This window comes from Camelus bactrianus, chromosome 18, assembly GCF_048773025.1.
Source record: "Camelus bactrianus isolate YW-2024 breed Bactrian camel chromosome 18, ASM4877302v1, whole genome shotgun sequence".
In the NCBI taxonomy this organism is placed as follows: domain Eukaryota; kingdom Metazoa; phylum Chordata; class Mammalia; order Artiodactyla; family Camelidae; genus Camelus; species Camelus bactrianus.
The window spans coordinates 8,959,401-8,973,606 of NC_133556.1; the positions used below are offsets into that span (position 1 = coordinate 8,959,401).

The following is a 14,206-nucleotide window of genomic DNA, read 5'->3' on the forward strand; positions in this document are numbered from 1 at the left end:
TGCACCCCTTGTCTGCATTTCATCACCTCTTGCAGTTCAAGGCCCGTCCCTGGGATGGTCACAAGTCTCCCTCCCAGCAGGTCGCCTGGAGGATAATGTGCGGGCAGTGATTCATGAGAAAGCTGTAATCCCTGTTGTTAAAGCGAGGGCTGTAACTGCATCACTCCTCTGGGACCCTTGCCTGCATACCTAAACCTATAGCAGTTTATCCCAAATGAGAAAATAATAGTAATGTTATTTTCCTCTAGCCTTTTCCTGGGACCAATTCTTGATGGAAGGTAGGCAGGTGTTAAGAAAAAAAATCTGTCTGGCATCAGTTGGCTGCACCCCTGCATTTTACTATGGTGACGTTGAACTTCAGAGAGGGCAGTTCCTTGCCTAATGTCACACAGCATGACCAGTTTTGGGGGGGGGGGTTAATGTAATTACCTCTACCCTGCTGTAACTCTTCTTTCTAAAAAAATTTATTTTATTTATTTTTTATTGATGTGTAGTTGATTTACAACATTGCAAAGTGATTCAGTTGTACATATACATATGTATTCTTTCTTTTTCAGGTTCTTTTCCATTGTAGGTCACTACAAAATATTGAGTATAGTTCCCTGTGCTGTGCAGTGGGTCCTTGTTCGTTGTCTATTTTAATATATATATTAGTGTGTATATGTTAATCCCAAACTCCTAATTTACTCCTCCCCGTCCTTTCCTTTTTGGTAACCATAAATTTGTTTTCTGTGTCCGTAAGTCTATTTCTGTTTTGTAAATAAGTTCATTTGTATCATTTTTTTAGATTCCACATGTAAGTATATCATATGATATGTGTCTTTGTCTGTCTGACTTACTTCACTTAGTATAATAATATCTAGGTCCTTCTGTGTTGCTTTAAATGACATTATTTCATTCTTTTTTATGGCCGAGTAGTATCAGTTGTGTGTGTGTGTGTGTGTGTGTGTGTACACATCACAACTTTTTTATCCAGTCGTCTGTCAGTGGACATTTAGGTTGCTTCCACATCGTGGCTGTTGTAAATAGTGCAGCTGTGACCACTGGGGTGCACTTATCCTTTCGAAGTAGAGTTTTCATCTTTTTCAGATATATGCCCAGGAGTGGGATTGCTGGATCCTATGGCAACTCTGTTTCTAGTTTTTAAAGCACCTCCGCGCTGTTGTCCATAGTGGCTGCAGAGTTTCCGTTCGCACCCGCAGTGCAGGAGCTGAGGCCGCCCCCTCTGCAGCATGTGTTGTTTGTAGGCTTTTTGATGATGGCCATTCTGACTGGTGTGAGGTGATGCCTCATTATAGTTTTGATTTGCGTTTCTCTAGTAATCAGCGATGTTGAGCATCTTTTCATGTGCCTTTTGGCCATCTGTATGCAGCACGGCCAGTTTTTAAAGTGACCTCCCAGGGGCAAAGTCTCCAGTACCCCGAGGACAAAGGGCCTCCCTCCAAGTTGTTCCTGCCGTTGGCGGCTCAAGGGCTGCTTAGGTGGGGTCTGGGGCGGAGGCAGCAGGCACTTCCTGGGAGGCCGGGTGGGTGCAGCCCCTCCCCTGTGCTACGTGGCCCTCATGAGGAGGGGGTCCCATGAGCTCAGCCCTGTGCCTGCAGCAGTGCCAGCTTGTTGGGGGAGGGGGTCCAGCCGATTCAGGCAGCGATGGCCCATGCCCCAGCCACTAGCCATATGTGACAATTGACATTTAAATTGTAATTCATGAAAATTGAGTAAAATAAACAGTTCGGTTGCTCTGTCACTGTAGCTTCATTTTGAGAGCCCAGTGGCCACATGTGGCTAGTGGCTACAGTGTGGGACACTGCAGAAATAGGACATGCCCATCACTGCAGAAATTCTGATGGGCAGTTCTGGTCTAGAGGGTGTTTCAGAGGCTCCTGGGAGGAGTCAGTGACCTGTAGCTGTCCTGGTGGCATGAACAAGACAGGCTTTACAGGTTTCCTGAGGGACCCTCATGGACGACAGTGGCAGTGACTTAACTCCAACATCCTCCAGGGCTTGGACCAGGGTCCTCAGGCGGTCTCCAGGGAATATGAGGCCAGAGTGCTCTCTGTTCATCACCTCCCTGCCTCCAGACCCTTTTCTGGGCGATTCTCATGACCCCCATTCTCTGTGCCTTTGGGCGAGTTCACTCCCTGCTGTGGCCTCAGCTTCTTTAGCTGAGAAGTGACCACGCAGCAGAGGCTTTCCTCCAGTCCTGGTGGCCGCTGCTTGGAAACAGCTGAGTCTCTTTGTCTCATTTGTTTGTTATACAGGGCTGCTGCGGGGAAAAAGAGCAGCAGGGTTTTGTTTTAATCTTAGGGAGCAGGAAATGAACACCACCCCCAGGAGATCGCAGGGGACAGGCCTGCTGGCCCTGAGATGTCCCCAGCTTCCTCACCATAGTGACTCTGGGCTGCAGCTGGTACTGGAGGCACAGTTATGGCCCAGGGAGGTTGAGGAACCTGTCCTAGATCACAGAGCAGCAGAACAGTGATTAGGAACCAGACTTCCCAACTGTCCACAAAGCGCTACCTAACTCAGATTAAAACCAGCATTTATCAGTTGCCAACTGCATGCCATGAGCTTTGCAAGCAGGGTTTTCCTGGTGAACTGTGTCACAGGCCTGATGATCTTGGTTGCAGGACTTCCTGTGTAGTGGGCCTGCCAGTCTCAACTCGGGCTACCTACCGGCATGAGATGCCGGGGTTTAAAGAGTCTTTCCCACCAACCAGGCCTCATTGAATGCCCACAATAAGCCCATTGCAACCCCGGGAGCTGGGTTGCTTGTCCCCATTCTGCAGATTTGGAAACTGAGGCCCAGAGAAGGGTGTGACTTACAGGAAGAGGCTGATGTGGGACTGAATCCTCATCCAGGACTCAGAGAGAGCCCAGGACAGGATCGTCCCTGGAGCTGGGGCCAGGTCTGAGGCAGGAAGCCCACCCCACAGCAGAAGGACCTGGGAGGAGGGAGGGGCAGAGGCCACGCATGCCTTTGGCCTCCTTCAGCCCCCTTGTCTTCTCCACCTGACCTTGGCCAAGCTCGGGGCGGGGCGTCCTTCATTCATTCCCACTGCGGATTCTGAGACCCAGAACGCTGGAAGGGCGACCTCCCTCTGGAGCTGCTGGTAGGATTTTGGGTAGCTGGGAGCTCACCTCCCACCCTTTAAAGCTGACGTTGGTGTCCGCAGTGGAGGACCTGCCTCCAGCTCACATGCCTGCTCCCCCTGCAGTGCTCAGCGCTTTCCAAGCTGAACGCGGAGGTGGCCTGTGTCGCCGTGCATGATGAGAGCGCCTTCGTGGTCGGCACGGAGAAGGGGAGAATGTTCCTGAACGCACGCAAGGAGCTACAATCAGACTTCCTCAGGTTCTGCCGTGAGTACCCGGGGCTCTGGAGGGTAGGCGCTCTGGCCAATCGCTGGGTCCCTGGCACAACACCCACTGGCCCTGTGTCAGGGGCGGCAGTGGGCAGGAGGGGCTGGTGCAAGCTTCCCAACGTGGCATTATCAGGGGCGGCCACAGTCTTTGTGGGAATCACACTGGCTGACCGAACCCCAAGGCGGGCTAGACCCAGCTGCCTCCGTCTGCTAATGGATCGAAGGTGACACTGGGGCCCAGTGTTGTGGCCCAGTTCCTGTGCATCCCTGACACAGGGACCAAGTGCACATGTTCAGCTAGTACTTACTGAGTGCCTGCTATGTGCAGCGCCCTTTACAGCCTCACTTATCCTGATGTCAGCCCTGTGAGGCTGGCAGTGTCACTGTTACTGTGACAAAATTCTGGAGCTGGCCCTGGTGGCCCGTGGGGACCAAGTGACTGAGGACACGTCCAGCACGTAGGAAAAGCTCTATAAATGCTAACAATTGGGGATGTTGTGATAAACAGAGCCGAGGGCCAGGCCGTGTGCTGGTGCTGTGTACTGTTCCCAGCAGGCTCCAGAAACAGTCATCACCCGTTTACAAATGACAAAATGAGACGCGGTGAGTGTAAGCGGGGGGGACACACAGCTGACGAGTGGTAGAGGCGGGATTTTCCCTTTCTGCTGCACCTCTTCAAAATGGGAGATGCAGCCAGGGCACCCCCGGGACCCCTGCCAAGGGGTCCTGGTCGCTCCTGGAAAAGACCAGTGCTCCGAGCTGTGAGCCGGGAGCCCTGAGGCAGAGGGGGTCGTTCTGAAGCCCCCAACTCTTCCGTGCTACCGGGGCTTTCAGGGCCCCTCATGGCCTCTGCATTCTCTCCTCCCAGCATCCCTGGTACTCACCCCCCGCTGCACTGTGCTGGAGCGCACGTTTGCTGGCTCTGTGTGTGTGTCCCTTCTCACCGCTGCCTCTGCCCCTGCTGTTTCCCAAGCTGGGAGGACCTCACCCCTGCCCTCTGCCTGGCAGATGCCTCCTCAGCCTCCACTCACATCCCTCCTGTCCCAGGCCCCAGCTCTGCCCCTTCACCCCAGCACCCACGCCGTGGCTGCACCCCACACCGCACGGCTTCCTGTGCCATAAACTTCTGTGTGCCCGGTGCCCCAGCTTGGCAGTAAGCTCCTGGGGGAGGTCAGAACCCAGATCCTACAGAGTTTGGGCCTGGTCCCAGCCCTGAAGGCCCACGCCTGAGTGGCATTTGAGCCCACAGTTTGAGACTCAGCTCTGGAGGTTAAGAGCAGGCCCTGGAGTCAGACGCCTGGGGCCGTGCCCTGGCTCTGCCGCCTGCTGGACCTCAGCCTCCTCATCTGTGAAAGGCAAGGGCAGTGCTAGCCTCCTCCGGGTTGATCTGAGGATTAATCAATACATGATGAGCACTTAGAACGACGCCTGGCACTTCGTTCACGCTCAGCCAGCGCCAGCTGCCGTTTTCCTCGGCGTTGTTAGCGTCTGCACTAGAGTCCGGGGCCTGGACCCTGGGATCAGCTATTCCTGGGAAGGCTGGCCCCCGCCTCTGGGGCATGTCATTGCTGGGGTCCCGCCACTTCCCCAGCCGTCCCCCTCTCCCACTCGGCCCTTAGAACCTGTATCTTCTCCAAGGTTGGGCAGGGGCCTGGGCCAGGGAAGGGCGGGCAGTGGCAGGGTCCTGTGGCCCTCTCTCGCCAGGCTAGGAGCCAGGCTGGGGCCTGGGGAAGGTGCACCTGGCTTCCCAGAGCCAGGCAGAGCTGCTATTTATAGCACCGGGGACTCGGCTGGTTTATTTCAAGCTTCACAGGTCCCCGAGGAGAGCAGACTCCAAGCTGGGAGGGGGCCTCCAGGCCCTCTTCTCATGCACTTTACAAAGCAGTTTCTAGCATCTTCACCACCCAAGGATCCACTGATAATCCCAGGCCCCCACCCTGGTCCAGCCTGGCATGAACCTGTCTCTTCACAGCCCCTTGGCCTCTGAAGGGGACTTGGGGTCCCCATTGTCTCCATCTGGCAGAGCAGAAAACTAGGGCCTCGATTGGTTAAGACAGAGAGGGGTGATGGAACAGAAATTCATTGAACCCCAGTTCTGAGCCAGGCCATCTGGTCTCCCATGAGAGCTCAAAGACTTAAGGCCCAGAGAGGGAAAGGACTTGCCCAAGGTCACACAGTGAGTTAGAGGTGACCAGGGATGAGACCTATGCCCTGTGTTGGGCACTGGGAACTCTGAAATGACCAGCCTTGGCCCTATGGTAGTCGAGGCAGGGCTTACTCATTAATTCTTCATTCATTCATTCATTTGCACTTCATTTGCAGGGCTTAGCAGGGGGCAGGGACATCCCAGCTCCTGGGCAGATGGTGAGATGGGTACTCACCATGGTCCCACATGCTCTGTGTCCCACAGGAGGGTCCCCATGGAAGGAGCCGGAGGCAGAGCACCCCAAGAAAGTGCCGCGGGGTGAGGGTGGCAGCCGGAACATCCCGCGGTCTTCCCTGGATCATGGCTCGGACGTGTACCTTCTGCGGAAGATGGTAGAGGAGGTGTTTGATGTTCTTTATAGTAAGATCCTTCCTCATTCCATTTGGGGCCCTCAGGTGGGTGGGAGCCCCAGGCCCAGACCTGCCCAGTTGAGGAGGCCCCCTCTTGCCCCACTACGGGCCCTGGGCAAAACCTCAAGACGTTGGCCTTGCCTCCCCTCTGCCCTGCTCTCCCTCATTCTGCTTTCCCTGGTGTGGATCTGCCACCCCAGCCCCGTTTCCTGAACCACCATCCCTGCCCTGATCCTGCTCACTGCACCAGTCCCCTAGAAATGGCCCGGGCTTGCCCTGGTCTCCTCGCCTCCAGGCCAGCTCTCTGCTGCCCCCACCTGCCCTGTGACCAAGGGCATCTTCCCAAAGCACAAGTCTGACCACAAAGCTCTTCCCTCTACTGCCTTCAGGGGCTCCCCGATGCCCTGAGCATGACATCAGCCCCTACATAGCCCGTCCCCACCCACCCCTCAGCCACTCTGACCCACTTCCTGTTCTAGTCACTCTGGCTTCATTTCACACCTCCTCGCCTTTGCTCCTCTGTGCCTTTGGGGCCAGCCTTCCCTTCCTCTGTCTGTGGACACCGCATTGCTATGCAAGGCTCAGCTACAGAAAGCATGTCCCCCTGAGCGTCTGCCCTGAGTTAGGGCCCCCTCGGGGCACCCACCGTGCCGTGTCCCCTCACTAGCCCAGTTGCTCTCCAGGATCAGGGACTGTGCCTGCCCTTTCTGCTGTTACTCGCCTGTAATTCAGGGCCCAGCAACAGCAGGAGCTCAGAGGGTGTTTCTTAATGACCGAGTGAAGGCTAACTGGCCAGCTAAGGAACTTCTTATAGGGAGGGTGATGGGGGCAGGCCTGGCCTCCCTTAGGAAATGCCAGATTGCAGAGTCTCTGGCCTTCACATTCCCTGGGTGACCTCAGGCAGGTCCCTTCTGCTCTCAAGGTCCCACCCCATTATTTCTTTCTTTTCTTTTTTTTAATGGAGGTGCTGGAGACTGAACCCTGGACCTCATGCATACTAAGCACGTGCTGTACCACTGGGCTATACCCACGCCTGCACCCCGTTATTTCTGACTTGCTTTATTCCTTTCCCTACCACAGCCTTTGGTTCTGTGCAGCAGAGGTCTGAGAGGAAACCCCTAGATGTCTAGGTGTCTAGATGTCAGAAGGAGGAGGCCAAAAGGGGTGTGGGCCCAGAGGTCCTGGTGGGCATGCTTGCCCCCCTGGGATGGGAGGACCTGTGAAGTCTGGTTGGCTGTGCCACCACAGACCCTTTTCCCAGATGCAGGGCGCATGCCCTGCACCCCAGCTCACTCTGCCCTGACCCCCGTTGCCTGCTTCGGGCAGAGTCAGAGGTGGCTATGAGGTGAGGGGCCTCTTTCCGGCTCTGGGTGGGGGCAGCAGATGTCCGTGAGCTGAGGCCCTTCGGCCATCCCTCCTCTCGCCCTTTACTCATGCTCCCCATCTTCTCAGCCTGTCTTCTCTCCCTTTTTTGTTTCTTCTCTACTTCTCTCTCCCTTCCCTGCCCTCCTCTCTCGTTCTCTTTCTCCCTTCCTCCCTGCGGCTTTTTTCTTGCAGTCTCCTTCCCACCCTTTGTTCTCTCTCTCACCCCGTCTCTGCTCACCTCCTGCCTGCAGTCCCCGGCCCTGCTTTCCCCTCCCCGCAGATGCCTGGAGAAGAGAATGGCAAGGGAGGCAGGGAACCCCCTCGAAGGGGCAGCCCTGCCCTCGGGTGCCCATAGCGGGGCCTGGTCCGCAGCCCGCATCCATCCCACTCACTGCCCGCAGAGGGTTATTCTACATGAGGTTTGCAGTTAAGGGGCCCGTGGGGTCCAGTTTCCTGGGAACCCAGCACCCCAAGGAGCCCCTACCCTAGCCCGGCTACCCTCTCTTTCTAAGCCCTCTCCTCGACCCCCTCCCCGACAGGCGAGGCCCTGGGCAGGGCCAGTGTGGTGCCGCTGCCCTACGAGAGACTGCTCAGGGAGCCGGGGCTGCTGGCCGTGCAGGGGCTACCTGAGGGCCTGGCCTTCCGGAGACCTGCCGAGTATGACCCCAAGGCCCTGATGGCCATCCTGGAGCACAGCCACCGGATCCGCTTCAAGCTCAAGAGGTGAGTGAGGCGGCCAGCCCGGGAGTTGCCCGGGGCCTGGTGGCTGGACCCTGAGGGCCAGGCTGGGCAATGCCCCACTTCCATGCTGGCTCAGCCACTCATGGCCGCCTATCCAGCCGAGGGGAGGGGACTTCAGACCCCCACAGGGAACCCTGCTTGTAAGAGCTCCCAGTCTGCTGATGGAGGTGAGGCAGAAACTCAGTCATAAAGCATGCTCTGGGCCAGGTGTTGAGTCACGGAAGCCTTCCCGGCGGACTTCTGTGTTGCAGAGAGGCTTGGTTGGGGAAAAAATAGCGCCAGCAGCACTCCAGGTACCAGGAACAGCTCATGTCACAGTGTGGAGGCGGGGAGCCACACCGTGTGTGCCGGCTCAGGCTGTAAACCCAGGGTTCCATTAAGGACTGATGGGCAGTGAGGGCGTGGAGGCTGGGCTGGGGAGGGTACCGATTGCTGGGGCATCCAGGAAGCCAGCCTGAGGGCTTAAGGTTGCCCAGCAGTGCTCAGGCACCACACCCAGTGCACAAGCCGTGAAGAGAAGGGATGCGATAGGAGATGGGAGACAGGCAGAGGCAGCTGAAAGGACGTGATTGGTGGATATGGGGCACAGAGGCTGAGGGCCAGGGCCCAGGTCTTCCGGTGGCCCAGCTGTGTGGCCCTGAGTATGTCACACCCCTGCCCAGGCCTGCACCCCCCCTGTGAAATGGGGACTAGCTCCTGTCCTGCGTACCTCACAGGCTGTCATGTTCTGCAGGGGGAGGACTGCGGAAAGAGATACCACTGGTGGGACAGGTGTACGAAGCCGTCACGTGTCCTCTCCTTCACCCAGGCCGCTCGAGGATGGTGGGCGGGACTCGAAGGCCCTGGTGGAGCTGAATGGTGTCTCCCTGATAACCAAGGGGTCTCGGGACTGTGGCCTGCACAGCCAGGCCCCCAAGGGGCCACCACAGGACCTCGCCCCCACTGCCACCTCCTCTTCTGTGACCAGCTTTCTGTACAACGCCACCCTCCCCAACCACACCGTGAGAGAGCTCAAACAGGAGGTGCCCGCCTGCCCGCTTGCCCCCAGTGACCTGGGCCTCGGCCGGCCCGGGGCTGAGCCCAAGGCCCCCGGTGCCCAAGACTTCTCAGACTGCTGTGGTAAGCTGCTGCTGGGACCTCTGAGTCTGGGGGTGGGACAGAGGTCACTCATGTAGGGGCAGCTTCCCAGGGCTAAAGAGGGACATTGGACTGAGGGGCTGGGGCGGGGCAGATGGTGTCCTGACTTAGACCTAGTCAGGTCCTGAGCCTCTACCCAGTCATCTATGAACAGTGTCCTTGGTTTGGGACAAAGAGATGCCTGAGGGGACTCCAGAGGAATCTAGGGAGGGAATAGACATGCTAATCAGGTACATGCATTTAATGAGCACCTACTACATACCCAGTGTGGATTAGGGGTATTGAAAGCATAAGGAGGAACAGCTGGGTATGGGAAAGACCTGTGTCCATATCCTGGCCCTTCTGCATAGTGGCTGTGTGTCCCAGAAGAAATCTCTACCTCTCTGAGCCTCAGTTTCCTCATCTGTAAAATAGAGATGCCAGCAGCACCTACCTCACTGGGTTGTTATCATGATTAAATGACAAAGCATGTTAGGAATGCAGTCTCGGGCCCAGCCACAGTCCTGCTGAGTCTGGAGCAGGAGGCTCAGCCACCTGCAAATTGACAAGTCCACCAAGTGGTTCCAGTGTGTGCTTGTTTGAGAACCTGCTGTATTAAAGCACCAGTCCTGTGCTTGGCACAGAGTAGGTGTTTATAAGTTCTACTTGCTGTTGTTACTCTGAGAAGGAGAAAAAAGGACATTCCCCCCCTCCCCACAGATGTATGGGCTAAGCAGGGGGGTGGGACTTCTCTGCCTAAAACCAGTGTCCCCACCTGGAAGAGGTGAGCTCGGACTTCCTGCCCTCCCTCATCTGCCATTTGGAGAGCAGAGTCTGCTCAAGAATGTCTCAGGCCTCTGGTCAGGGAACTTGCCTTGAGTTCATGATCATAGGGCTCAGTTCTGGGTTCTCTCTGGTGAGTGAGACTGTTACCCCAAAGCCCCAGCCTGTGCACTCAGGCTGGATCTGGGGAACCCTTCTTGGGGCCGACCTCGAACCTGTACCTTTCTGCTTCCTTGTCCAGGACAGAAGCCCACCGGGCCTGGTGGTCCTCTCATTCAGAACGTCCATGCCTCTAAGCGCATCCTCTTCTCCATCGTCCATGACAAGTCAGGTAGGCCAGTGCCCGCAGCAGCACCCCAACCAGAGTGAGGATCTGGGGCTGGGGTGGTGCTTACTGAAGTGGATATGTATCCACTGGGTCTCTGTGAGAGAAAGGAGGAACAGTACTGCACAAAAGCCTTGTGAGTAGAACCAGAGTGTCATAGTTACATATTGCTGTGTAACAAATTGCCCCAAAATGTAGCTTAAGATGACAAGCCTGTATATCTTACAGTTTCTGAAGGTCAGGAATTCAGGAGCAGCTTAGCTGGGTGGTTCTGGCTCAGGAGCTCTCATGAGGTTGTGATCAAGATGTCACCTGGGGCTGTGATCATCTGAAGGGTTGACTGGGGCTGAAGGATCCTCTCCCAGGCTCACTCATGTGGCTGTTGTCAGGCCTTTTCCTTACTCCATGGGCCTCTACAGGGCTGCTTGAATGTCGAGGCAGCTGGTTTCCTGAACTTTAGTGATCCAGGAGAATGTAAGGAGGAAGCCTCATGTCTCATAGGACCTAGCCTCAGAAATCAGTCTCTTCTGCCATAGTGACCCATTAGAAGCCAGGAACTTGATCCAGTTCAGACTCACAGGGAGAGAGAGGAATTAAATTCCACTTCATGAAGGAGCAAATGTCAAGGAAATAATGTGGACAGATTTTTAAAAGTACCACACAGTACTGAGAACAGGAAGATTTGGGATTCATTTATACCAAAAAGGGATGAAATAAGACTTTCCAGCAATTTTGGAGGTCTCAGCCTCACCCTCAGTGAGACGTTCTTTAAGAAACCTAGTTTCCCAGGATTAGAATGGAGACCTCACACTGCCCCATATCAGGTGTGTCCCTGGCAGGGATGTCCAGGCAGAACAGCACTGTGGGAGGCCACAGTGGGCAAGGGATACAAGCTGAGATAGAACTGCACCAGGTACTAGCTGGGTGATCTCAGGCAAGTTACTCAGTCTTTCTGAGACTCAGTTTCCCTATCTGCAAAATGGAAATAATAACTATGTTTACAAGTTGTCCTGAGGGATTAACTAAGATATATATATATATATATATATATATATATATAAAGTACTTACCAGAGATAAGCACTTAATAAGTTAAAGATGTTACTTTTATAATTTTAATAACCAAAGAATCCCTCTAGTTATTAACATTAAATTGAGGCAGAGGCTTTGGTTTTATGAGAGAGGCCAGCAGAGCTGAGGGTGTGAGGGACATCAGCATGGCCAAAGCTGGGTGAGACCCCAGGTGCGCAAGGCATGAGGGTTAGGTTTTGAAGGTCAGGACTCAGCATCTCCCAGCGTCCTGTCGGTCTGGGGCAGGAGAGACCCAGGATGGACCAACTGAGCCTGCATGGTACCGGCTGCCCACGGGGCAGACAGAAGCAAGAGGCAGCCAGGCTGCAGTGGGTCCCTGCTCCGATGGACCCTCACTTGTACCTCCTGTGTTCTGATAGAGAAGTGGGACGCCTTCATAAAAGAAACCGAGGACATCAACACGCTCCGGGAGTGTGTGCAGATCCTGTTTAACAGCAGATATGGTGAGTGGGCGGCGCGGCCCGTGGTGTGGCCCCAGCAGCGCACTGAGCATCTCATTATGTGGCAGTCACTCGTGTTCCCCAACACGGCAGCGGGAGCCATATGCTGGCACCCGCGCGCCGTCAACACGAATGTCATCTCCTGCCTGGGTTGGGGGTGGTTGTGTCAATATTTCCTTCCAGATTCTCCAGGGGACTGGACTGATGGCAAAGCCCCAGAGGTGGACTCACCTATGGTAGGTGGGCCTGCTGGGGGCAGAGCATCTGTCTAGGGGACCATCCAGAGGGCCCAGAAAAACGACTCTTGGCCTCACGTGTCTGCAGGTTTTCCAACGCACCGTGCTGTTCCCTGCCTCCTCCCCACTGCCCAGGCTGTACCCCCTGCCTGGCATGTCCTTTGCCTGTTTGGGGGACAAACTCCCATCTGTTCTTCAGGACTCCGTCTGGGCCCCCAGAGCCCTGACGGTTTCCTCTCTGTTACACATCGCACACATGATGCACCTTGCCTGTGTCTGTCCCCGTGAGGGCCAGGACTGCGCTGGCCCCTCTCTGTGTCCCAGGTACCCAGGACAGAACTCAGAGCACATGTCCCTTCTGCTGCACTCTGAGCAGCAGACACAGGTGGTAACTGGGGCAGGCGTGTCCTCCACGTGGTCCTGCTTCAGCCAAGTGGACAGTGCAGCCACTGGTTGGCTAGAAGACAGGGGCTAAAGCAGACAACCCAGAAGCCCTTCCCACTCGGTCCTCAGAACCCCACGGTGCCCACCTATCACCACACCTACTCTCGTTGTCTCCTGGGCAGTCCTAGCTCACTCTCACTTGCTCAGACTTTATTGAGCTTCGTCTGAAAGCCCCGCTCAGCGGTCAGATGCAGTGTGGCCCTTGCCTGGGTGGGTGGCTCTCAGTCCCTGGGGAGATGACACAGGTACCTGCAGACCACTCAGCACGCAGGTGTGATGTCGTCGAGTCACACCTGCATCGTGCAGCCCCTCTACGGAGAAGTCCCTCTGTATGGTGGGGCCACAGGAGGTGGGGGGTGGGGAGTACCACCTAGAGCTGCAGGGACAGAGAGGAGGGTCAGGGACCTCGGGAGCTGCCTTCATGTACGGGGTCAGAAGAGAGCACTGCCCTGGGAGTCCACAGCTGCTGGCTGGATGCTCTGGAGTTGGCCAGTCTCCTTGCCTAACCTTGGACTTCTCACCATGACCAGACCAAACCTGTGGGGGTACGGCTTCACCATCCTTCCTGCCTTCTCCCTCCCTCTCCCTCCCTCTCCCTCTCATCTCTGTTTTCCTCCTCTTCCTCACCACCCACCGTGCCCTAGCTTAGCTAGGTTTTCCACATCAAGCAACTTTCCAGTTCTCTGTGGGCCCCAGCTGGGGGTCCTACAATTCAATTCAGTTCTAGCACTAACTCCCTGGAGTTAAGCAGACCTGAGTCCACAGGTTAAGGGCTCAGTCCCCCAAGACTGCCCCTTTCTTCAGATGCCAGACTCAGGTAGTGTGTCCCCTGGGTGCCCACACTCTGTCCATCTTGGCTACATATGTATGGTCCCCACAACCCCTCCTGGTTTGTCAATTTGCTATATGGCTCCCAGAACTCAGGGAAACACGTTGCCTCTGTTGCCCGTTTATTGTAAAGGATACAGATGAACAGCCAGATGGAGAGGTCCATAGGGCGAGGTCTGGAAGCGTCAAGGAACTTCTGCCCCCATGGGGTTTGGGATGTACCACACTCCTGGCACATGGATTCACCAACCCAGAAGCTCTCTGGACCACTTCGTTTATAGAGTTTTTACAGAGGTTCCGTTTAGTAGATGTGACTGACTTAACCGTTGGCTGCTGGCGATTAGCGAAGTGGCTGCTGGCGATTAGCGAAGTGTCCAGCCCCTCTCTCCTCCCAGGAGGTGAGGGAGCTGGAAGTTCCAACCTTCTAATCACGTGATTGGTTCCTCTGGTTCCTCTGGCAACCAGCCCCCATCCTCAAGTCTACCTAGGGGCCCGCTAAGAGTCACCTCACTAGCATCAACTCAGGTAGGTTAAAAGGGGCTTTTTATGAATAACAAAAGGCCCCCCTCCACTTCTACCACTCTGAAAATGGTGAGAGTTTTAGGAGCTTGTACCAGGAACCAGAGATGAAGACCCTGTATCTCCTTCTTACATCACACTTGCTTTCCTCCCCTCGTTTTCATCCTCACACAGTGACTGGTTCACTCACTTCTCAGTCATGCCTTTTGAGCCACCCACCTTGTGCCAGGCATTCAGACCAACTCTGGCTCAAGGGGCTTCAGCAGATGCCCGAGGATGTGTCTGCGGCAGCACATTGCCGTGTGTAGTAGTGTGCAGCGGTGGGGGCCCTCAGAAAGGGACGACAGCTCAGGAAGGTGAGGTCTCAGCGGACTTGAGGAATCAGGGGTGGCTTCATGGAGGA

General features: G+C 55.5%; 1 protein-coding gene across 6 annotated transcripts in view; it reads left to right on the forward strand.

The window, feature by feature from the left end:
- Positions 1–14,206, forward strand: part of GTF2IRD1 (GTF2I repeat domain containing 1) — a 95,628-nt gene that overhangs the window by 27,347 nt on the left and 54,075 nt on the right. For 3 of the 6 annotated variants that reach the window (XM_074345950.1, XM_074345949.1, XM_074345951.1), the window contains 6 exons: positions 3,216–3,357; positions 5,770–5,925; positions 7,820–8,003; positions 8,755–9,140; positions 10,162–10,251; positions 11,696–11,779. In XM_074345950.1, the coding sequence (XP_074202051.1) occupies positions 3,216–3,357; positions 5,770–5,925; positions 7,820–8,003; positions 8,755–9,140; positions 10,162–10,251; positions 11,696–11,779 (1,042 nt within the window). The remainder of the gene's footprint in view (positions 1–3,215; positions 3,358–5,769; positions 5,926–7,819; positions 8,004–8,754; positions 9,141–10,161; positions 10,252–11,695; positions 11,780–14,206) is intronic. The other 3 variants (XM_074345954.1, XM_074345952.1, XM_074345953.1) reach the window with 3 other exon arrangements.